At 46.7% G+C, this 25,764-nt stretch overlaps 1 protein-coding gene across 1 annotated transcript in view; it reads left to right on the plus strand.

The window, feature by feature from the left end:
• Window positions 1-20,401, plus strand: part of htr7c (5-hydroxytryptamine (serotonin) receptor 7c) — a 52,521-nt gene extending 32,120 nt beyond the window's left edge. Inside the window, exon 2 of the mRNA XM_056279795.1 lies at window positions 19,663-20,401. Coding sequence (XP_056135770.1) covers window positions 19,663-20,401 — 739 coding nt within the window. The remainder of the gene's footprint in view (window positions 1-19,662) is intronic.
• Window positions 20,402-25,764: the final 5,363 nt, after the last annotated feature.

Raw genomic sequence — 25,764 nt, forward strand, 5'->3', positions numbered from 1 at the left:
GCCCCCCAGAACTGCAGACACATTATGGCCATGAGTCATTGAACTTTTTATCTTAAAACTTTATGAGCAATTTAAAAGGTACATTGCACTTAAACTTTGAATTCTTTCTTTGTATATTTGCCTGAGGCACAGCTAATGTCCTTGTCTCAGAGATCACTGTGTAAGATAGGTTGGGCGCTCCAGAGCAACAGTGCTCTGAAGCTTATGCTGTATACATACTTACTATGTGCTCAAGGGTAGTATAATGGGGAGGGTTGTGTCAGGAAGGGCATCTGGCATAAAATCTTTGCCAAATCAAATATGCGGCTCATAAGTCAAATTTCCATACTGGATCGGTTGAAGCCCGGGTTACCAACGACCACCACCGATACTGTTGGCCAGCAGGGTGATGGTGGAAACTATGCTACTGTTGGGCAAAGGAGAAGGAGAGGGGGAAGGCATGTCCAGAGGCAGCTGGAGAGGAGAAAGGGTAGGAGTGTGAAAGTGAGTGACAGAACCTTGAATGTTGGCACTATGACTGGTAAAGAGAGAGAGAGCTGGCTGATATGATGGAAAGAAGAAAGGTAGGTATAATGTGTGTGCAAGAGACCAAGTGGAAGGGGGGAAAGGCCAGGAGCATCAGAGGTGGGTTCAAACTCTTCTTCCATGGTGTAGATGGGAGGAGAAATGGGGTAGGGATAAATCTAAAGGAAGAGTATGTCAAGAGTGCTGGAGGTGAAGAGAGTGTAGGACAGAGTGATGAGTTTGGAGCTGGAAATCGAAGGTGTATTGATGAATGTTATCAGCGCATATGCCCCACAAGTTGGATGTGAGATGGAAGAGAAAGAAGAATTCTGTAGTGAGTCGGATGAAGTGGTGGAGAGTGTACCCAAGAGGGAGAGAGAGTGGTGATTGGAGTGGACTGCAATGGGCATGTTGGTGAAGGGAACAGAGGTGATGAGGAGGTGATGGGCAGGTATGGTGTCAAGTCAAGGAGAGAAATGTGGAAGGACAGATGGTGGTGGATTTTGCAAAAAGGATGGATCTGGCTGTGGTGAATACATATTTCAAGAAGAAGGAGGAACACAGGGTGACATATAAGAGTGGAGGAAAGTGCACAGAGGTGGACTATATCTTATTTAGAAGGTGCAATCTAAAAGGGATTGAAGACTGCAAGGTGGTGACAGGGGAGAACGTAGCTAGGCAGCATTGGATGGTGGTCTTTAGGATGAGTTTGGAGAACAAGAAGAGGAAGAGAGTGAAGGCAGAGCCAAGGATCAAATGGTGGAAGTTGAAGAAGGAAGACTGTTGTGTGGAGTTCAGGTAGGAGTTAAAACAGGCACTGGTTGGTAGTGAAGAGTTACCAGATGGCGGGGCAAGCACTGCAGAAATAGTGAGGGAGACAGCTAGGAAGGTACTTGGTGTGTCATCAGGATAGAAGAAGGGAGACAAGGAGACTTGGTGGTGGAATGAGGAAGTACAGAAAAGTATACAGAGGAAGAGGTTGGCAAAGAAGAAGTGGGATAGGCAGAGAGATGAAGAAACTAGACAGGAGTACAAGGAGATGCAGTGTAAACCCAAGAGAGGGGTGGCAAGGGCAAAGAAAAAGGCAAATGGTGAGTTGTATGAGAGGTTAGACACTAAGGAAAGAGAAAAGGACTTGTACTGATTGGCTAGACAGAGGGACTGAGCTGGGAAGGATGTGCAGCAGGTTTGGGTGATCAAGGATAGAGATGGAAATGTGCTGACAAGTGAGGAGAGTGTACTGAGAAGGTGGAAGGAGTACTTTGAGGAGCTGATGAATGAAGAAAATGAGAGTGAGCAAAGGTTGGATGATGTGGGGATAGTGAATCAGGAAGTGCAGTGGATTAGCAAGGAGGAAGTGAGGGCAGCTATGAAGAGGATGAAGAGTGGAAAGGCAGTTGGTCCAGATGACATACCTGTGGAGGCATGAAGATGTTTAGGAGAGATGGCAGTGGAGTTTTTAACTAGATCAGAAAGTGAGAGGATGCTTGATCAGTCGAAAAGCGGTACGCTGGCTCCCATTTTCAAGAATAAGGGTGATGTGCAGAACTGTAGCAACTACAGAGGTATAAAGTTGATCAGCCACAGCATGAAGATATGGGAAAGAGTAACAGAAGCTAGGTTAAGAGGAGAGGTGACGATAAGCGAGCAGCAGTATGGTTTCATGCCAGGAAAGCGCATTACAGATGTGATGTTTTCTTTGAGAATGTTGACTGAGAAGTATAGAGAAGGCCAGAAGGAGTTCCATTGTGTCTTCATGGATTTAGAGAAAGCATATGACAGGGTGCCGAGAGAGGAGGTGTGATATTGCATGAGGAAGTCGGGAGTTGCAGAGAAGTATGTAGGAGTGGTGCAGGGTATGTATGAGGGAAGTGTGACAGTGGTGAGGTGTGTGGTTGGAATGACAGATGGGTTCAAGGTGGAAGAGAGAATACATCAAGGATCGGCTCTGAGCCCTTTCTTGTTTGCAATGTTGATGGACAGGTTGATGGATGAGATCAGGCAGGACTCTCCGTGGACAATGATGTTTGCGGATGAGATTGTGATCTGTAGCGAGAGTAGGTTGCAGGTGGAGGAGGGCCAGGATAGATGGAGGTATGCACTGGAGAGAAGAGGAATGAAAGTCAGTAGGAGCAAGCTGGAATATATATGCACGAATGAGAGGGAGGACAGTGGAATGGTGAGGATGCAAGGAGTAGAGGTGATGAAGGCGTATGAGTTTAAATACTTGGGGTCAACTGTAACTGTGAGTGCAGAAGAGAGGTAAAGAAGAGAGTGCAGTCAGGGTGAAGTGGGTGGAGAAGAGTGTCAGGAGTGATTTGTGACAGAAGGGTACCAGCAAGAGTTAAAGGGAAGGTTTACAAGATGGTTGTGAGACCAGCTATGTTATATGGTTTGGAGGCAGTGATAGTGACGAAAAGACAGTAGGCAGAGCTGGAGGTGGCAGAATTAAAGATGCTAAGACTTTCATTGGGAATGACCAAGAAGGACAAAATTAGGAACGAGTACATTAGAAGGACAGCTCAGGTTGCACAGTTTGGAGACAAAGCAAGAGAGGCAAGATTGAGATGGCTTGTACATGTGTGGAGGAGAGATGCTGGGTATATTGGGAGAAGGATGTTGACTATGGAGCTGCCAGGGAAGAGGAAAAGAGGAAGGCCAAAGAGGAGGTTTATGGATGTGGTGAGAGAGGACATGCAGGTGGCTGGTGTGACAGAGGAAGCTGCAGAGGACAGGAAGAAATGGAAACGGATGATCCGCTGTGGTGTCCCCTAATGGGAGCAGCCGAAAGTAGTAGTAGTAGTAGTAGATTGTCGAAGGAATCGAATATTTAACATTCCACCTATGAGATAGTATAGAAGCCAATGTCATATAATAAATACCCCAGCTGTCATATTTCCACCATCATCAGCATAATTTCTTATTCATTCATTTATATAGTTAATTAATAATTTATGTTTTCTAACAGAATCATAGAATTTAGAAACTGTTTTATTAATCAAGTCACTTTGCACATGCTGTGAATTTGTATGTGCAACTGAAGTGGGATGCTCACATGAAACACACAGGCCATAACAGAATGCAAACTAGTACATTTAAGAATATCTAAGGTTTAGTAGGCAAGGTTAGGCAGTGATAGATATCTACTGTATAGACTGCCTGGCCAAAAATGAACAATTTCAAGAAGAGTAAAAATCTGCACACCGTGGACCTCCACTGTATAGTATTTCCAAATCATGTATTGCACCTGTAAGAAACATGTTAAAAGGAAAGTATGCAGAACTGTGGAGTAGGTAGTCGACATTAGATGACTAAATACAAACTATACCGACTATAGCTATTCTAACTGTACTATACTAGAACTATGTACAGTCTGTGGTAGATGAGCACAGATACAGCTGGAGTCTGAAGAGAAGCAGAGGTAGATGTTGAATATTTGTAGTGGCAAGTTCATTTCCATCAATATAATCCGTGTTGTTATACTGCCCTAAAGTGTTTTTTCTTTATTTTTTCCTTGACTTATCTGCATTAGCCATTCATCACTTTGGCACTAATAGCTGGCATGATCTTGGTTGTGTGAAAAGCTGAAAAGTGTGGTTCCAGCTGGTACGTTATGCTGCGAGGACCATAAAACATCCAGTGTCTGCTTAACGAGAAGAATAAGGAAGTAATGAGATCATAAAGATGATTTTACCCTCCGATCGTCATCAAGAGGAACACAGAGTCATTGTTTCTAGGTTGTCCTTTGAATACATGCATACAGTACACCAATCAGCCAAAACATTGAAACCACGGCCAGGTAAGTGAATAAAATTGATTATCTCATTACAATGGCACCTGTCAAGGAGTGGGATATATTAGGCAGCAAATGATCAGTTGAAGTTGATGTGTTGGAAGCAGGAAAGATTGACAAGTGTAAGGATCTGAGCAACTTTGACAAGGGCCAAACTGTGATGGTTAGAGAACTGGGTCAGAACATCTCAAAATCAGCAGGTCTTGTGGGATGTTCCCGGTATGCAGTGGTCAGTACCTACCAAAAGCGGTCCAAGGAAGGACAACCGGTGAACCGGCGACAGGGTCATGGCGACCAAGGCTCATTGATGCACGTGGGGAGTGAAGGCTAGCCTGTCTGGTCTAGTCCCACAAAAGAGCTACTGTAGCTCAAATTGCTGAAAAAGTTAATGCTGGCTATGATAGACAGGTGTCAGAACACAGTGCATTGCAGCTTGCTGCATATGGGGCTGTGGGGTTGCAGACTGGTCAGAGTGCCCATGATGACCCCTGTCCACCATTGAAAGCACCTATGATGGGCATATGAGCGTCCAAACTGGACCACGGAGCAATGGAAGAAGGTGGACTGGTCTGATGAATCACGTTTTCTTTGACATCATGTGGACGGCCATGTGTGTGGATGCTGTTTACCTGGGGAAGAGATGGCACCAGGATGCACTATGGGAAGAAGGCAAGCTGGCGGAGGCAGAGTGATGATCTGGGCAATGTTCTGCTGGGAAACCTTGGGTCCTGACATTCATGTGGATGTTACTTTGACATGTGCCACCTAACTAAACATTGTTGCCTTCATGGCAACGGTGTTCCCTGGTGGCAGTGGCCTCTCTCAGCAGGATAATGCACCTGCCACACTGTGCACATTGTTCAGGAATGGTTTGAGGAACATGACAAAGAGTTCAAGGTGTTACTTTGGCCTCCAAATTGCCCAGATTTCAATTAGATGAGCATCTGTGGGATGTGCTGGAAAAACAAGTCCGATCCATGGAGGCTCCACCTCACAACTTACAGGACTTAAAAGATCTGCTGCTAACGTCTTGGTGCCAGATACCAGAGGACACCTTCAGAAGTCTTGTGGAGTCCATGCCTCAATGGCTCAGAGCTGTTTTGGTGGAACGAGGGGGACCCACACAATATTATTATGCAGGTGGTTTTAATGCTTTGGCTGATCGGTGTACATTTCCCACATGGAAATGTTTAAATGTTTACATCCGAGCATTAGCGCAGGAAGTGGGGGGAGGGGGGCTGCAGCTCCCCCAAGTGGTGGGTGCAGCCTCCATCCCCCCGAGTAGTGGCAAGTGGCTGTGTAACATTTTAGACCCAACAGTATGCCTAACTATTCCTAACGTACAAATGCAAAAAAATAAAACATACCTTTATTTTAAACAGTGGCATAGGGCTGCGTGGAATGTCCATTTTAAATAATAAATTGAGTAAACAATCCATTCCAAATCTGCTACACACGCACCCCACAAACATAACAATGGCGTCATACGGGTCGCTCTGACCGTCGGCGGTTCTGCGCTGGGGGAGTGCAATGGCTGATGGGACGTTAGATTTAAAATTGTGTTTTAATGATATGGTGTTCATGTTGTGGTTATTCTTGTGTTGTTGTTTTGGGGGTTCGACTCCGACTTGGTAGGAAACCGTTTACTGACAAACTGACTGTAGGACTGTGACTGATGTTGCCACTTGGGACATGGGGGCGGGGGGGGGGACTCGTTACGTTGTTGTCAGTTCTGGTCCGCTCTGGCCGGTGTGAATAAAAGAGCACTCCCGAGGTCGTGCAGTCTGGGGGCATGGCACGGGAGTTGCGATTAAAAACAGGTCTCTGCCTCTCGACTCATTCTTCCAAAATGGTTCGCCACAATGCTATAGCGAATTCGGGGGCGGGGCGGCCGGGAACCGCCGCAGCCGGGACGCGAACCTGGGTCTCCCGTACCACAGGTAACTACGTTAACCAGTCGACTAAAGGGTCCGACCCGTTAGCTAACCAGCTAGCGACTCTATACATCCATGATCGTTACAATACATTTCGTTTTAGTTGGCAGCCCCCCTACTTAAAACATCTTCCCGCACGGGGCCCTTCAAACCCTGCCTATGCCTAAAGGCACCTACTGATTATAATACAAAATAAAAAGTTCTAGGCGGCACGGTGGCGCAGTGATTAGCGCGGTCGCCTCACAGCAAGAAGGTCCTGGCTTCGATCCCCAGGGTAGTCCAACCTTGGTGGGTCATCCCGGGTCGTCCTCTGTGTGGAGTTTGCATGTTCTCCTCGTGTCTGCGTGGGTTTCCTTCGGGGAATCTGGTTTCCACCCACAGTCCAAAGACATGCAGGTCAGGTGAATTGGTGGTACTAAATTGTCCCTAGGAGTGTGTGTGTGTGTGTGTGTGTGTGTGTGTGTGTGTGTGTGTGTGTGTGTGTGTGTGTGTGTGTGTGTGTGTGTGTGTGTGTGTGTGTGTGTGCGTGCGCGCGCGCGCTCTGTGATGGTTCAGCGGCCTGTCCAGGGTGTCTCCCCGCCTGCTGCCCAATGACTGCTGGAATAGGCTCCCGCGACCCTGAGAGTAGGATAAGCGGTAAGACAATGGATGGATGGATGGATAAAAAGTTCTCATTGTAGTTTTTAAAGGGTTTGTTGGTATTGTAATTCTTTTAGGACAAACAGCAGTCCTTTGAAATACCAGACCTGCCATATTGAAATCATGAATAATGAGCTGCAAGTAGTGGTTATTATTGTTTTAAATACCCTTTTGTATGGAGAGCATGCTGTATGCCTTATAGTTACACCATCGCTTGCCAATGTATTCATTTTTATTTGTACCACGTTTGTCGGTGTGTATCGTGACCCTGTGTTTTCTGTGTGCCTGTCCCGTTGTTATCAGGACAAATTGCTGTAGTTGTTTTTCCTGATGTTTCTGAGCTGTGGTTTGTTTCATTTCAAGTCATGCTGTTAAAAATAACTCCTGTAGAATGTCCTTAATGCTCCCCCAAGCTTTAATTTCATTGAGGCTCTTGGAAAAAAAGAACACACAGACATGTCAGTGTGAATACCCTTGTCAAACTGACAGCCAGCCGCTAACTGAAAAAGAATAGAAAGAGCTGCTGTATTTTCTCTCTTTACACTAGTTTATGATGAATTGAAATGGCAGCATCATTAAGAATAAATTATGTGAACTTTTAATTGAGGTTTCTTGAACATCCCTTCTAGATATATGCACAGAAGTCCCCTTCGAGTATGGATTTCTCCAGAAAAGGGACAACACAGGTTGCACTAGAGCACTTTGAAATGACTTGCTCAAAGGTACAATGGTGATTTTAATCAAACACTATAGATTCAACACCATACCATCCAGATTGCAACTGACTGTTGAACACCTCTCTGTCTGTGCTGGTTGTTAAAACATCAGCATTTTGGCCGGTGAGAAACCTTCTCTATCTCATTGTCAGATTGTTGACAGTCATCTTTTGGGGACGTATTTGTTCAGTAAGCGCTGGCCTTTGAGCAAAGATGGGAGGTTTGCTGGAGAGCCAAGCCAACTCGTTGGTTGTCATTCAGTGTTTTGTGAATGCTGTAATGACCACGGATCAGTAGGCTCGCTAGCCATTGGCTAACGGGTCAGACCCTTTAGTTGACTGGTTAGCGCAGTCGCCCATGGTGTGGAAGACCCAGATTTGCTCAGTTATCCTCCATGCATTGGACTGAGACATGACATCCAGGTAGTGATTTACAGATAGCCACCAACACTAAGTACTGACAGGCCCAGCATGTGTCGGATAGGCTCTTAAGTTTGACTGGCTGTGCAGTTTCCATTTCTCTCCATTTCTTGATAAATATGTCATGAGTGACCGAGTTGGAGAAAAAGTTGTACAACATTTGTGCACTTTGAAATTTTTTTGCTGTTACCTTCACGTTGCTGACCACATCAACCAACACTAGGTTTAGTCTGTGCACATGGCAGTGGACGTACAATGCACCTGGCACCTCCTGTTTAAATTTCTGCTGTACTCCGTTCTTGCACCCCGACATGACAGCAGCCCCGTCATAACACTGTCCCACACATGTTTTGGTCAATGTTGCACTGGCCGAGGGTCTGTTTTATGCTTTTCAGAAGCGAGATGGCATCTAGGCCATCGGCGTGCGTAAAGTGCAAGAATTCCTCACGCACTTCTGCTTTTAAATACCACACAACAATGGAAACTTGTTCAGTTTTACTGATAACTTTGCTTTTGTCAACCAGTAGGGCGAAATGTTCAGCCTCCCCGATTTCATCACTTATTTCTCCTCTCACCATATCAGCCATTATTCGAAAAATCTCGCTTTGGATGTCTTTGTGCATGTATTTGGCGTTTTTTGGGTTGTCAATCATTTTCTTTGCCACCATCTGGTCAAATTCGCCAATTAAGCTTAGCAGCTTCGCAAAGTTCCCCTTATTTTCAGACCCCTCATCCTCCCGATGACCTCGCTGAGCAATGCCTTGACATGCAGTATAACTTAGGGACATCACAACAGCTCTCATGTACTCACAGTTTTCTTTCACGGTTCTTTAATGACCAGCATCAATCATATTTTCCTATCTCGAGCCGTCTTTTGTTGCCAGTTTAAACTCAGCCCATGCCTCCATTGCAAACCTGTGTGCCAAACTCCCATTGTGCTTTTTAAAAGCTGTTGTTGCGTTCTTCCAATTTTTATATCCATCATGAGTAAAGGCTGGCTCGGAATGGAACCGCTGCCCACCACCACCCAAAAAATGTCGACAGGCGAAGCAGAACGCTGAGTCCTTCTCGATCGAATATTCCATCCAGCTGTACATGTCAAATCAGGCAGCATTAAAAGCTCTTTGCCGGCTACCCATTAGCCGTGAAGGGTAATTTTTCCTGATTGGGTAATTTTTCCTGGGTCCATCCCCAGGTCGTTGACTAATGTCACTAACGTTAGCTCTACAAGCACTTGGATTAGCATGGCTAGTGACCTCAGTCGTTGGCAGTGCCTGGTGGTGCAACTCCCTCTCCATCTCCTCTTGCTGATCTTCTTTATCATCTTTCTTCTCCTTGTTGGCCAAATTGGAGACTCTTGATCATATAGGCCACCATCACAGTGTCTCACTGGGCGACGGTAAAATTTCACAAATACAATGCCAGCCACCCCCATTAACGCTGAATTGGATTATGCAGATGTGGAGAATGAATGTGTTATATCTCACATGTGGCTCCTTTACTAGAAAGAATACAGTGGAGCAGTTGTTGGACAAATAATAGATTTTCTTTAAGTCGTTTTGCATAGCAAATGGATCGGGGTTTTGGCATTTGAGTGAGTCCTTTGGCTCAAATACCTTGTACAAGATTCATTTTATGCAAACTTTCCCCTTCCCATTGTTGTTCTGTAAGATAAATCTCAACCACCAAGTGGGCTAAAATAAATGCCATGAATTATTTACGAAAGCTTTTGACCCAGATCTGGTCTGAGCTGTGGTGTTTGGTCTGTGGAGGTGGTAAAGAAATCTTAGTGAAGCAGTATGACTGTCCAGGGATGACTCATTTTTTATGTTCATGTAAGTGTCTATTTTAAATGCTCTGCCACCAAATGATCTTCATCGTTTACTCATTTTGATCTTAACTGGATCAGAAACAACAGGGGGAATGGGAAAATGAATCAATGTTACTGCTATTGACAGAAAGAAGGGTTTAGTTGTGAATCAATCCAGTTGGGGAGTTGTGTGTGTAACAGATGAGATTTCTGGTACACAAATTGCACAATAATGCTCCCTGATGTTGTTGTGCACTTTGGAACGTAAAAAGGCGTAGTCGAAGTTTTATCCTGCTGGAAGCACTCAGGAAGGGGGAAGAATTTCTGAAAACTTCATTTGAGACTTTTGGGCGTTTTCCTTTTTTTCCCCTATTTGACTTGACACGTCGCATGGTCACTTACATGTCGAGTGAGTTTCATGACACTTAATCCCTTGTAACCTGACCCCAGTAAAAAACAAATGGGGAAAAAAACACACACACACACATTAGGCAACATCTCTAAAAGATCAGATTGACAGTGTGGTTACCAGCTACAGTATGGATAGACGGATGGATAGACTGATGGAGGATTGCATAATAGATGTGTAGATCTCCTCTTTGATTGAAAGACTTGACCATTAGATATCATACAATAAAAACAAAGGGATAACTTTTGTGCAACCTATGATGCAACTTTCTTTCACCAGAGCCTATAATTCCTTAGTGTATTTTTTTTTTATCGTAGGATGTTTTACCACATTTTATGACCGTTTTGCTCAGTGTATGCACCAAATATTTTGATAATTTGACCAATTATTATTGGGTTATGAGCGTGTTTCTGTTTAGCCACACACTTTATCAAATTTGTTGGTTAATGTTGCCCCCTTTTTTTTTTTATTTTCCCCGTTTTTTCTCCTCAGTATCTGGACAATTACCCCACTCTTCTGAGCAGTCCTGGTCGCTGCTTCACCCCCTCTACCAATCTGGGGAGGGCTGCAGACTACCACATGCCTCCTCTGATACATGTGGAGTTGCCAGCCACTTCTTTTCACCTGACAGTGAGGAGTTTGGCCACAGGGACGTAGCGCATGGGAGGATCACGCTATTCCTCTCAGTTCCTCCTCCCCTCCCCTGCAAACAGGTGTCCTGACCGACCAGAGGAGGCGCTAGTGTAGCGACCAGGACACACACCCACATCCAGCTTCCCATCTGCAGACACGGCCAATTGTTTCTGTAGGGGCGCCCGACCATACCGGAGATAACACAGGGATTTGAACCGGTGATCCCTGTGTTGGTAGGCAACGGAATAGACTGCCACGCCACCCGGATGCCCTAGATCTCCTCTTTGATGGACAGACTTGACCATTAGATATCATACAATAAAAACAAAGGTATAACTTTTGTGCAACCTATGACACAGATTTCTTTCACCAGAGCCTATAATTTATTAGTGTAGTTTATTTTTCATCTTATTAAATGTATTTCACCACATTTTATGACTGTTTTCCTCAGCGCACGCACCAAATATTTTGATAATTTGACCAATTATTATTGGGTTCTGGGCATGTTTCTGTTTAGCCGCACACTTTGTCAAATTCGTTGGTTAATGTTGCCCATTTCTTTATGTCCTGTTCGGCCAGGTTATATAGTACATTATTGTATCTAGGTTTCTTTTAAAATGTACTATTTCTTGATATAATTTGGTTGAAAAGAGTTTTTTAAATGTCAGTTTAAAAAGACTACTCTTCATGTTACTAATGATGCAAGTTTTAGCCTGCTCATAGTGAGTTTATCTATCGAGGTTTCCTTAAACTGTGTACCATTTTTGTGGACGTTATTGTATTTAGAAATCACGTCAGGACACAGCGCTGTCGCTCGACACAACCTCTCCGTGGCATTCTTTATTTAGACTGACACAGCATCAAAGGCAGACCCGATCAAACAACCCAGAGCCCGCAGGCATCACCAATCGATCCCAGCACAATAGAACAGCACCAAATCAAATGCAGCACTGTCGATGTGTGCATACATAACATTCCCCCCCCCCCCCCGGGCAGGATTTCAAACATGAAAGGTTGACACAAAGTCCTCTAGGTGGCCAGGGCGTAAACGTGTGCGAACAGGTCGCGGGGCGGCCTGAGGCTGGGCAGGCCGAGGTGGGGAGGGAGATGGCAGGGGGAGCTGAGGCCCAGAAATGTCTGGGGCCCGTGTAGGAGCTGCATGAAGCCCCGGGGCGTCTCGCCATGCTGAGGGAATGGCTATGGTTGTGTCACCAGCTGTGTGTGGCGGAGCTGACACCTTCCGTAGACGACTGGAGTGCCACCGAGTGCCATCGCTGAGGAGGTAAGTGGCTGGGCCCAGCTGACGGGTGACTTGGAGAGGAGATGACCAGTATGAAGCCATTTTATTGTCCCTGTGGGGCCTGCGGACCCTGACCCAGTCTGACACATTGATGTCTGGCACCCTGGTTCATTTTGACTGGTCAAACCGTTGCTTCATCCGCGTCTGCTGACGAGTGACTGAGGCTCTGACCCCAGAGGGAGGTGCCTGAGGTGTGGAGGGGCGGAGCCTGTCAAGGGGCATGCACAGTTCCCGGCCTAGCATGAGAGAGGCTGGGGAGACGCCTGTGGTCGAGTGCTGTGTGGCCCGATAGTGTAGCAGAGTGTGACGGATGGCCTGCGTGAAAGAGCACCCTTGGGCCATGTGTGCTCTGAGGCCGTTCTTCAGTGACTGGTGAAAACGTTCAACGCCGCCATTGGCCTGGGGGTGGTAGTACGCAGTGCGTATATGACGGATGCCCTTGCTTTCGAGATAAGCAGTGAACTCAGCAGAGACCATCTGAGGGCCGTTGTCAGTGGTGATGGCCTTTGGGAGGCCCCAGCGAGAGAAAAGAGAGTCCAGGAAGTCGATGATGATCTGTGAGGTCACAGTGCCGGAAGTGGTGAGTTCAGGCCATTTTGAGTGTAGATCGTAGGCGACCACCATGAAGCGTTGGTGGTGGGGAACTCCATGGATCTCACCACAAATGTCCAACTGCAGGTGTTCCCAGGGCTGAGAGGGCCAGGCGAGAGGTTGCAGGGGTGGGGGAGCCTGGTGGCCAGTCTTGGCACTCACAAGGCAGGCAGAACAGTCCTTCACCAGAGCCTCAATATCTCTGTCTATCCCCGGCCACCACACCAGGTCTCGGCAGCGCTGTTTCAGTTTCACAATGCCCAGGTGGCCTTCATGCGCCGTATTCAAAACACGTGCACGGAGAGCAGCTGGGACCACTGTGCAAAACCCACGTGCCACGCAGGTGTCGTTCCAGCAGGAGAGCTCCTGTCTGACTCGGGCGAACGCAGCCAGCTCCTCTGGGACCTTGTGAGGCCAGCCGTTCTGGATGTAGGTGCGGAGCTGGGAGAGGACAGGGTCCTGTTCGGAGGCTGCCCTCAGCTCCTGCAGAGAGACAGTGGCCTGGAGGGGTGTGTGTAGCATTTGGACAATGTCCTTTTCCACACAGTCAGTGTCCGTCTGTGGAGCTGGGGTGGAGACAGAGCGAGAGAGCAGGTCGGCGACAACATTGTCTCTGCCTGGGGTGAACTGCAGGCTGAAGTTGTACTGGCGGAGGCGGTCAGACCAGCGGTGCAGCCTCAGGGGTTTGTGGCCTGTCCCAGATGTGGACAGCAGCGCTGTCAGGGCCTGGTGATCTGTCCTGAGGGTGAAGGAGCGGCCATAGAGGTAGAGGTGCCACCTTTCACAAGCCCAGATACAGGCTAACGCCTCACGCTCACCCACGGAGTACCGCTGCTCGGTCAGGTTGAGGGCACGGGAGGCGAAGGCAATGGGCTTCTCCACACCGTTCTGGGTTTGAGACAGCACGGCCCCTATCGCTGTGGCTGATGCGTCACAGGTCACAAAGGTGGAGCTGGAGATGTTGAAGTGAGCCAACACTGGTGGTGAAGTCAGTTGAGTCTTGAGATCACGCACAGCGTCACTGCATGCCTTTGACCACACCCATGGCTCGTCCTTACGCAGCAGCTGGCGCAGGGGGGCTGTGGTCGCAGAGTACTGGGGAAGAAACCTCAGGTAGTAACTTGTCATACCCAGGAAGGAGGCGACCTGGGCGGCCGAGCTGGGCTCAGGGATGGCCTGAATGGCGTCCACATTGGATTGTAGTGGAGTTGCACCGCTCGCTGACAGCCGGAACCCCACGAAGTCGATGGCTGGCACAGAGAGGACACATTTCTCAGCATTGAGAGTTAGCTTGTGCTTGGACAGGGCTGCGAAGACCATGTTAAGGCGCTTGTCGTGGATTTCACTGGTGGGCCCGTGTACCACTATATCGTCCAGATAAATGGCCACGCCCAGTATGCCAGCCAGCACGGAGACCATGATTTTCTGGAAGCAGCTAGGGGCGGAGCTGAGACCGAAAGGCATCCTGGTGTAGCGAAACACTCCTGCATGTGTCACAAAGGCTGTGAGGTTTCGGCTGCTGGGGTGGAGGGGCACCTGTAAGTACCCCTGTCTGAGGTCGAGCTTGGAGAACACCTCAGAGCCATAGAACTGAGCAGTGAGTTCTTCTGAGGTGGGCAGTGGATACTTATCAGGGACCACTGCCTTATTTACTGCACGTAGATCGACGCAGACACGCAGGCCCCCCGACTTCTTCTTAGCCACCACGAGGTTTGAGACCCAAGGTGACGCGTCCACCGGTTCAATGATGCCAGCTTCCAGCAGTTGTTGCAGCTCGGCGGAGACCCCATCACGGAGAGCCAACGGGATGCGGCGCAGTGGTTGGATGACAGATTTCACAGCAGGGTTGAGGAGAGGTTGATGGGTGAAGGCGGAGAGGCAGCCAAGCCCCATAAACAGCGATGGCCACTTCTGCTGCCAAGGTGTGGCGACAGTCAGGATTGCTGCCCCCCTTGTGTCTAAGAGGGAGAACCCCAGAGCGGAGAACAGGTCCAGGCCCATCAGGTTGGCCCCACGGCGTGCCACATGAAAAACTGCATTAGGCACCAGCTTGGTTCCATAGCGGACAGTCAGTTGGAGAGAGCCAACCAGATCGATTTTGGAGTCACCATACCCACAGAGGACAGCTGAGGGTGCAGACAGTGGCAGTGAACCGAAAAATTGACTGTAGGTATCAACATTCAGGAGAGACACACTTGCACCGGTGTCCAACAGCAGGGGGATGCACCCATCATTAATGTTGACTGTGCATGATTTGAATGACACTGGCCCAGAGCTCACCTTGTGAATGACGGCGGTTGAAGACTGGGGGGTGTGGCCCTCTGACCCAGCCGGGGAAGATCGACAGACGTTGGCAAAGTGATTGTGCTTACCGCAGCTACGGCATGTCTGGCCACGGGCAGGGCAGTTCTGAGCCCTTGAAACATGAGACCGAGACCCACAGTTACCACAGGACTGTTGAGGGCGGGGCCGAGAACGCCGTCGTTGCAGTTGCAAGACGTCCCCAGTGGAGTCGGCGCCCGCCTCGCTCTGGCTGGGTTGCGTCCCGAGGGGCAGCCGTGAGTAGAGGGAGGAGTCGTTGGCAGCTTGACTGGAGGTGGCCACTTGCTGTGTATTTAGCATAGCAGCACACTCAGCTGCTCCCTCAACCTGTAGTGCGATGGTAATTGCTCTGGACAGCAGCAGACCGTCTTTTTCCAGCAGGAGAGTCTCACGCACCTTTGCGTTGTTGGTGTGTTCGATTAGCTGGTCGCGAACCATCTCGTCCTGAAGCGGGCCAAACTTGCATGAGCTAGCTAGCCCTCGCAAATTAGCTACGTACTGCCGCACAGACTCACCAGGCAGTTGGTGTCGCTGACGGAATATAAATCGCCGAAGGAGGGCACTCTGTGGAGCAGTGAAATGGGTGCTCATAAGTCCCACAGCTTCGGCAAAGCTTGTGACGTTCCCCAGAGTCCCGAGCACACGATGACCCTCTGCTCCCAAGCAGTGAAGCAACAGAGCCGTCTTCCTAGCCTGGCTCACGTCGTCGAGCCCTGAGGCGATGATGTAATTTTCAAAACTATGTAGCCAGCGAGTCCATGGTACCGGAGGCTCGCCAGGTAATGCCAGGAAGGGGGCAGGTGGTGGGAGAGAGATATCAGCCATCCTCGTCGCCAATATTGTATTTAGAAATCACGTCAGGACACAGCGCTGTCGCTCGACACAACCTCTCCGTGGCATTCTTTATTTACACTGACACAGCATCAAAGGCAGACCCGATCAAACAACCCAGAGCCCGCAGGCATCACCAATCGATCCCAGCACAATAGAACAGCACCAAATCAAATGCAGCACTGTCGATGTGTGCATACATAACAGACGTAGCTGGTGAAATACCCCAAATGAGAAGTTTTTTCCTCACTGATTAAAGGTGGATATATATATATATATATTTACAAACGCGTGTTTTTCGTCCATCAGCAGAGACATAATGAATACCATTTCCGATCAGAAATTATTCAAATATCTGCCATTGCTGCTACCCCATTTTCTTTACGCTGAACAAGCCAAACATGAAAGCAGCAAATAAATCCCGGAGACTGTGGAATGAAAAAATCAGCAACCTTGCAGTCCTGAGTTGTGTAAGACACAGTTCATCAAGAAAAACTGATTTCAGATGACATTTGCATCTCAGCCTTCAGTTCACTCAGAGAGACAGTACAGTGTATTCTGGAAAATATACTCCTTGGATAATAGCTGATGCTTTACTTTTTCACAATCTCGTCATATGTGGGGTCCTCGAGTGTGGTGACTTTGTCCTTGCAACATTTGTGTGAGGCAAAAGCAATCTCAGTTTGTATATTCTTCCAATCGAAAGTCTCTCGGGGAGAAAAGCAATGCATCAGACCACATCATGTGGGAATTGGCCCTCCCGTTGTTTACTCTCGCCTTTTCAGGAGGAACTGAAAATTTTAGGGTTCTAAATTTGCCATGCCACCGCCCATCCTGACTGCAGTCTAGTAAATATTTCACTGTGTATTCTCTCTCAGACATAAAAGGTTAGAGTGACGCTCCTGCAGATGACTGAGGACCACGGTAAACACCGGTTTGATCCGACATGTTCAGAATACACTTTACTTTGGTGTGCCTCAGCCAGTAGCCAAGTGGAAGTAATGGAATTCTCCATTAACTCGGGCACCCTGTTTGTCCGGGGCAGAGTAATCCCTGGGGCTGGTGCAACTGTGGACATGCCCTAAATCCTCCAGAGAGCGAGCGCGAGAGAAAGACAGAGCAAGAGGGGGGGGGGGTGCGCAAAAATAAACTCGGCTCTCATTTTCAGCGGGCTGTCTTCCATCTCTTTGTGTCTCTTCTCTATGCCTTATTTTGTGGGCGGTAGTAATAACTGGTTCCCACTGGTTGTAGCATTTTATTGATTGGTTTGGGTTACTTTCTTTGCGCCACCCTTGTGGTTTTATTGGCTGAAGCATGTAAAAAACCAAAACAAACAAACAAAACCCCAAATTACAAAGACGTTTGCATCAGCCCATCCAGTTACAACAGTAGGAACCAATGTATCAAAGCGTTAAAAAAATGCATACAGTGTCATCCAACCTCCAACCTGATCAGCTCTGTCTCTCTCCAAACACAGTGAGAGGACTCTGCACCTAATGAGAGTGCTTCTGAAAATGTCTCTCTCTTGTAAAAAGCCAAAAATGAGTCACTGGCTGTAGAGAACTACCCATTCGCCCTCCACACACGCACACACATGCACACGTACATGCACGCACGCACACACGCACGCACACACACACTATCTGGCTCATTGAATAATGCATTCAAAGAGGAGTGTTGAATTACTGTGTATCCATTATGTGTTCTTGTGTTCCTATAGCATGGAGTGTACTCACCCAGAGATCAGTTATGTAGCTATTCCACACTGCTTGTCTGGTTGTGTTTCGTCCCACCAAGTCTATCTACATCTTAAATGAGGTTTGTAAGCCAGGCAGAGTAGTGATTGGAGGGTTGTGGGTTGGAAACACACTAGCTTGTTACATAATAATCACAGAGCGTAATACACTGTCGTACCTCGGGGGTCCCACAGAAAAAGGGGACAATAGTTCACCATGTGGAATAAAAGCTAAACATGGGGGGGGGGTAGTCCGGGTGGCGTGTCGGTCTAGTCCATTGCTTACCAACACGGGGATAACTGGTTCAAATCCCCGTGTTACCTCTGGCTTGGTCGGGCGTCCCTACAGACCGTGTCTGCGGGTTGGAAGCCGGATGTGGGTAAGTGTCCTGGTCACTGCACTAGCGCCTCCTCTGGTCGGTCAGGGCGCCTGTTCGGGGGGGGGGGGATAGATAGAGCCTCCCACCGGCTACGTCCTCCTGGTGAAACTCCTCACTATCAGGTGAAAAGAAGCAGCTGGCGACTCCACATGTATCGGAGGAGGCATGTGGTAGTCTGCAGCCCTCCCTGGATCGGCAGAGGGGGTGGAGCAGCGACCGGGACAGCTGGGAAGAGTGGTTTAATTGGCCGTATACAATTGACCTTTCGCAAAGTACCGCCCCAGAACGGTGCTTGTCCAATCCTACCTTAGCAACGGTCTGTCAAGCTTTCAAACACACAACAAAATGCTGAAACGGTGTGCCTATTGGATCTGCAAATCGGATACTAGATATCTGAAAGTTTGGAGGGGATGTAATTTTCTTTCCCTTCCTGAAACCCAGAACGCAAGAAGCGCAATGTCGGCAATAGATTTGGCAGTATAGCAGACCCCATGGCCAGCTTAATCCATCCAAAATCAACAAAAATACCTGTCTGCTCCAAGCTAAGCTTGCTACTAGCTATTATTGATAGCTAATACAGCTAACGTATTATTACTGTTACTTTTACCCACACAATGCGCTGATTTCTTCCTTCATGTTTTGGTGTTTTCCGGCTACTTCCTGGATAGTTCTGAAATGCTTGACGGACATAGCAACAGTAACTAAGGGGGGCGGGACTTTGCGAAAGGTCAGTTGGGGAGAAAAAAGTTAAACATGGGATCGAAACAGGAACTCTCTGTCCAGTTAGCGTAGTGGTAATTGAGCTAAAAAACTCCTTTATCTTTACATTCCCAGTTTCAGCAAATGATCCATCTCACGGATCAAGTGGTCGGTAATATCTTTTACAGCTCACTTAGCTCATCGACTCCCATCATTTAATCCAAGGCTAACTGGGGATTCAATGTCACCACATCACTGCAATGTTAGTCACCTGTCACTCAACTCTTTACAGTATGCCATGCTGCTTCAATGCAATTTTTTGATACTGCCATGGGTCGTATAGCCAAGATATGTTTTCGTATAAAACCACAGATCATTATAAGTTAAGCGCATTGGGTCTTGTTCAAGGTTTTGAGGCCATTTTGCAGCCATTTGTGCTTCACTTTGTGTCTCCAAATGTTGAACACACCCAATCTCTATCGAAAACCGTTAAGCTGCTCATTTGATTCATATCTCCAAATTGGTTTTTCTAAACAAAATGTAAAAGAGCTAATGGGCCACCGGACAGTGATGAATCTAACCCCAAGAGCTTCAATGACCCATTATTGAATTTTCTGTCCAGTTTAAATGAACAGAGATTTAATGGTATCACACTCTGATTTAATAATGATTTTAAAAAAAGAGAGAAACTTGCATGGCTCAATGTTCTTTTAACAGAATGGTCGGGTGCAACATTTTGCTCAAGGGACCAGCCAGCCCCTATTTCAGGGATAAACTATGAAGCAACTAAGCTATGAAGAATAAGCGCAGGTATTAAAAGGCCTTTAGAGTGTACATCCCGGCCCTTTCAATACTTTCAGAAAAGGATAAAACAAATCTGAAGAGCAGCTAGAAGATAAGGGCTGTAGAAGCTCTTTACTGACTGTCTTATCTCTTTTTCCTCCCAGGTACCTGGGGATCACACGGCCCCTCACCTACCCGGCACGGCAAAATGGACAGCTAATGGCCAAGATGATCCTGGGAGTATGGCTGGTGTCAGCCTCCATCACCCTACCACCTTTTTGCGGCTGGGCGAAGAACGTCCACACAGCCGGTGTGTGCCTCATTAGCCAGGACTTTGGCTACACCATTTACTCCACAGCCGTAGCCTTCTATATCCCCATGCTGGTCATGCTGGTCATGTACTACAAGATCTTTAAGGCGGCCCGTAAGAGTGGCGCCAAGCATCGCTTCACCGACCTTGCACGTCGGGAGCGCCTGGAGACAGTGTCCAGCGAGGCACTGCGTATGCAGGGCCTGAAGCCGCCGGGAGTGGCCGAGGAGTGTGCTGCCTTGTCACGTCTGCTGAGCCGGGAGCGCAGAAACATCTCTATCTTTAAGAGGGAGCAGAAAGCGGCCACCACATTGGGGGTGATTGTGGGAGTTTTTGCAGTCTGCTGGCTGCCATTCTTCATCTTGTCCACAGCCAGGCCCTTTATCTGTGGAGTGGAGTGTAGCTGCGTGCCCATCTGGCTGGAGCGCACTCTGCTTTGGCTGGGCTACGCCAATTCTCTAATGAACCCCTTCATCTATGCCTTCTTCAACCGAGACTTACGCTCCACTTACCGCGACCTCCTCCGCTGCCGATATCGCAACATCAACCGCCGACTGTCTGCTGTGGGCGTGCACGAGGCTCTCAAGGCGTAAGGAGTGGGAGTGTAGCGGGGTTTTTTTTTTTTACTCTTTTAAAAGGAGGGAAACATAGTCCCTGTTCTTGCAGACGGAAAGCTTACAGGGCGACCTCCACACATTGGGCCTGTAGATAAGACGCAGACTGACAGAATGAAAGTCACCGTTAGTGTCTCTCTGGCCCCTCCGCAAAGGCAAAGAGACAGCACCATCCTTTCAGTATCCAGGTGACTCAGTCATTTCTATTTTGAGGGAGGAAAATCACTGAGCGTACTCGACGAGCTGTTCAGTTTGACACTGCTTTTGTGCGTATGCAACAGTTCAGTCTTGGCCTGGTATCTGTGGTTTGATGATTGATTGACAAAGGAGATGATGAGCTAGTGCTGTCATTTCGGTGTTTTCAAAGGGAGCAGAGAGCAAGTCAATCCTTGTATATTTGCTTAATCAATGCCTATTGCATTGTGGCCATTGTCTTTTTCTAGATCAACCTAAACAGAGGGGTGAAGGCTTTCTGATCCGAGTAAGTCACACAAAAGCGAATCATCTACATCACTTCATCTCAAATCAAGAATCAAATTTGATAATTCCACTAAATCTGAATTCAGTTGCTGAAGTGCCCTAAAGGGTTGAGTTGTACTTCAATGTAAAGCTCAGCAAGTCAGGATAGGTGGGTGGATAGAAGATGAGGCCAAATTACAACATTCTTAAATATTTTCCATTTATCAAATCCCAGAGGGTATCATTTTAAATAAAATCAAATAAGATACGTCGAAAAAAAAACAAAACCACAATATATGAAGAGCCTTGTTTGCATGAAACACATTTGTTCAGTATGCTACTGTATACATAAATGTTTGACACAAGCACATCATCACACAGTACTATGTTGTGCTTGTCAGATACACTCACTAAAATTGTTCTTTTACCAGAATTTATTCAACTTCACTGTTGGTTGCTGAGCTTTTTTAAAAAATGTTTTATGTCTCTTTGTCAAAGTTGGTGCAGCAAACTCGAACAGTCGCAGGACTGAGTGTCAGCAAAGCAGGAGTCAGTCTAGTCACAAAAACTCTTCCGCTCCACCAGTCGTTGAAGACGTTTCTGTCACCCTTTCTGGACAGGATGTCACCTCAACTCTTACATGAATACATTCCTATTTGAACATGCAAACTCTTTCGTGTAAAATGTAACGATCCAAGCATTGTGTGCTTTTTTCTACCTCGATTTTTGAAAATACTGTAAATTGTCCGGCCAAGAGACAAGTTGCTGTTATGCATAATTTTCCAAGTGAATGGTTATTGTTTATTGTGTCAAGTCATGGCTGCATTGTGATCACTACCTACTGTGTGACTGCTTTGTCTCTCTCTTCCCATGCAACCTGGAGGAGTGACAACCTATTTCATCACTTTGTAAATAAAGCAGCACTTGGTTAAGATATCATGGTAGCTTGGATCAGTAAAAACTCAAGAGGAGCCGTTTTTCACTCTTAAAAAAAAAACAATCCTGCAAAGCATTTCTCGGTTTCAGACAGAGGGTCTTCTCACTTTCGTGCATGGAAAACATTTGTTTAATACTAATCAAAAAGGCTGGTGTGTTGGATGTGTTTTGCAAAATCAGTCATCCTGGTAGACTAGTTTGATAGGTCAGTCACAAACAGAAATACATTCACATCTTTCAGACATGTCATGCACTTCTGAAACATTCATGGGATTTCTTGACGAACTGCCCCAATAAGAGGAGAAACAAGTGCTGCCGTGAAGCTCTAGTGACTCTGGAGAGCTGTCGGAGGATGGTGACTGCAAAAAGATTCATTTTATTCGCCTCCTGCTTGGAGCAAAACGATTTTTTTCCAGAGTCTAGCAGGCACCTGTCTGCTTTCTGTCCAGACTGAGACAGTCCTGTAGAGACAGCGGGCCAGGCAGAGCTGGAAATTTCATGATGACGATATGTTAGTGCTTTGAATCACCAGAAAATGTTAGTCGTGGAAATAAATGTGTAACCGTCCTCAGTCACTACCAGCGATTCCCCTCAGTTTCCCCTCCCACCCGTACAGGCGCTCTGACCGACCAGAGGAGGCGCTAGTGCAGCGACCAGGACACATACCCACAGCCGGCTGGCTTCCTACTCGCAGACTGCCAATTGTGTCTGTAGAGACGCCCAACCAAGCCGGATGTAACACGAAGTTTCGAACTGGCGATCCCCGTGTTGGTAGGCAACAGAATAGACCGCTACACTACACGGATGCCCTACAGTCAAAACACTCTTAAAATAGAAAAGCAAATTTAGTATGTAGGTACAACTACATACTATAACCACATATATACATGACACCCGGTGGAACATGGTTACACATATTGGCATACACATGTGCCCATCAACTGAAGCTTGGTGTCAACAGCTCATTGTGTCGGACTCAAGTAACTATCTTTGTGCGGTGCAGAATAGCTCATAAATGACAGGAAAATGTCCTTGGCCGGCATGTTGACATTTCAGTTTAGAACATGAAATAGTGGGCGGATGTACAAGTGGGCCTCCTGCACCTCCAGCAGCAGCAGCGTCAGAAGGAGTTACTCTTGGAGTATAAGCTCTCTACGTCAGCGCAGCTCGCCTCCTAGTACTGTTTGTTATCATTGTCATCAGTCGGGAGGATGGGGGCGAGCTATTTAAGCAGGATGCAGAGCGCTCATCAAAGGAAGAAAGGGCGGTGGCAGATGAGTATTTCACATATGGTGCCCAAAGGCGCCAGTGCCGGCTACAGCAGGCTGTGGGGGTTGAAATGGGGGGCACACACTCTCAGTACGCTATTTTTAACTTGACCTACTAATTAAGTGAGGAGGCTGTGATCAAATATTGAGGAAAACAGAGCTGAGGTTTCTAACACTTAACTATCTTGTATACTCTGTGTCTAGTACCTCCCCATACAAAACAGCAGTGATTAGGTTAAAAGACCATTTGTTACATGAATGCCAAGACGCAATTAACTTTTCTGTTTTTTTTGTTCCGTTTTCAAAAATCACTGAGCAAAAGAGGTTAACTACAGCTCGAGAGGTACTACAAGTACTTTTGTTCTCTCAAGTTCACTCTCATATTCTGTTCATTGAGTTAAGTTGGGCTAAAAACAAATGTGAAAATGAAAGCCACTTTGTTTTGTAACTGTACAGGTTACAATGAATTCGTTCTCTGCATTTAACCCATCCTACTGTATAGTGGGCAGCTGCAGCACCCGGGGACCAACGCTAGTTCTTCTTTCAATTGCCTTGGTCAGGGACACAGACAGGAGTATTAACCCTAACATGCATGTCTTTTTGATGGTGGGAGGAAACCGGAGCACCTACAGGAAACCCATGCAGACACGGGGAGAACATGCAAACTCCACACAGAAAGAACCTGGGACGGCCTGGGGTTCGAACCCAGGATCTTCTTGCTGTGCGGCGACAGTGCTAACCACTGGGCCACCGTGCTGCCCCCCTGTACATTATGTCTAAATGTATAAATTCATCTCCCTCATCCATGTGCAAACATTTCACACAAAGAAACAATGCAGTCAGCTGGACCTGGATGTGTTATTTCTTTCTGTGAAATAGAAAAAAAAGCAGATTAAAGACAGGAGGCAAGCACGTGTGCACTGTGCGTAAGCCACAAGCCCTTCAAATTGTATTGGGCTGCGATGCAGCCTTACTCCCCACTTTTCCACCAAATAGTAGCTATAAATAGCCACATTAAAACACAGTAAACATCTCGGTTATTAGTTAATCCAATTTAGGTGGTGTGACCTTAAATTTGAATATCCTCCCACAGACACAGCCACCGGCTGATGGCAGCATGAGTGTCTCTTATTAGTCTGTGACGCTTCCTGAGGGGCAAATGAACATGCAGTGGGCTTATCTGGAAAGTATAATAGTGACAGCCAAAGTGGGCCCCCCCCCCATTTTACTTTCCTGAGGCCACTTCCTGTAATTAGGTTCTGTCAAGCTGCTGAAAGGTAAATGCATGCTTTTTAACGTTGCCAGCATCAAAGGGGCTGTACATGATAGCCCCCACCCTGTTCCACTTCAAAGGAAACTATAGACGTCTCACTGCTTCTGTAATACTGATTTTACTGCCTTGTATTTTGTGTTTCTTCCAAAATAAACCACAATGCTCAGTGCCAAAATGCCCTCCTACACAGCACACACAAGCCTTTCACCAATTTATGCCGCCCTGAGGAGGGAGGAGCGTTATTTTTGGCAATGTTTGTTTGTTCGGCTATCTGTCTGTCTGACTTTCCGTCTTTTAACTATTTTGTGGAAAATGGCTCCGGAAAGGCTCTGGCTCCTAGATCACCTGATTCAATTTCAGGAAGAGTCTAGCTCATGGTCCAAAAGGGAAAAACCGTTTTTTGGCCATCACTTTGTCAGAAACAGTTCAATTTCTTTATAATTAACACCAAATTATTCAACTTTCTTTTTCAAAGATGTTTCCAGATGTTTCCAAAGATATATCCTATACATTGCTAAAGTTAGAAATGCACTGTTTAGCAGATCAATAGTGGTCAAAGTTCAGGGGTTTGTTGTTGTGCCTGGTATCACTTGTTTACACACTGCATCTGCTGTAACAATGTGTGTGTGTGTGTGTGTGTGTGTGTGTGTGTGTGTGTGTGTGTGTGTGTGTGTGTGTGTGTGTGTGTGTGTGTGTGTGTGTGTGTGTGAGTTTAACAATGAAAATCACAGTTAAAACAGCTACATAATAATAGTAATATAATCAAAGTACTGTGCATCTCAATGGATAAAAACAAACCATATTTTCTGCCTTTTTTAAAGGTGTTTTCATATTATACAGAGCAAAGCAAAGCAAAACAAAACAAAGTAAACTAGAGATAAGTAAATAAGGGAATTAATTAATTAATTAATTAATTAATTGAAACAGAAAGTATTCAGGGGTAGGGGGAAAGAAAGGAGGTGGTGGGGGGTCTGTCAGTCAGAGGACAGAGACTGAAGACAGTTGAAGAACATCAAAAAAGATTTCCACTTACTACAGAACTTATCAAAATGAGCTCTCACGGAATATTTAATCCTCTATAGCTTTAGAAAGGACATGCTATCACAGAGCCACTGACTGCTGCAGGGAGCTTTGGTTGATTTCCAGTGAAAAAGAAGATGGCATCTTGCCAGTGAGGAAGTGAAAGCTGGAATATCTAATTGCTTTGGAGGTATACCACCGGTTGTAGTTTTCTGGAAACCCAAATATGGCAATATGGGGAGAGACATTTATAGTGATCAACAGTATTTTTGAAATAGTATCGAAGTAGTTCTGCCAAAAACAAGTTATAATGGACAAGAATAGAACATATGGGTCTGATTGCAGGATGAAGTGTGACATTTGTCACAACTGTCAGTAATATTTGG

This window comes from Lampris incognitus, chromosome 1 (genome assembly GCF_029633865.1).
Source record: "Lampris incognitus isolate fLamInc1 chromosome 1, fLamInc1.hap2, whole genome shotgun sequence".
NCBI classification, from domain to species: Eukaryota; Metazoa; Chordata; class Actinopteri; order Lampriformes; family Lampridae; genus Lampris; species Lampris incognitus.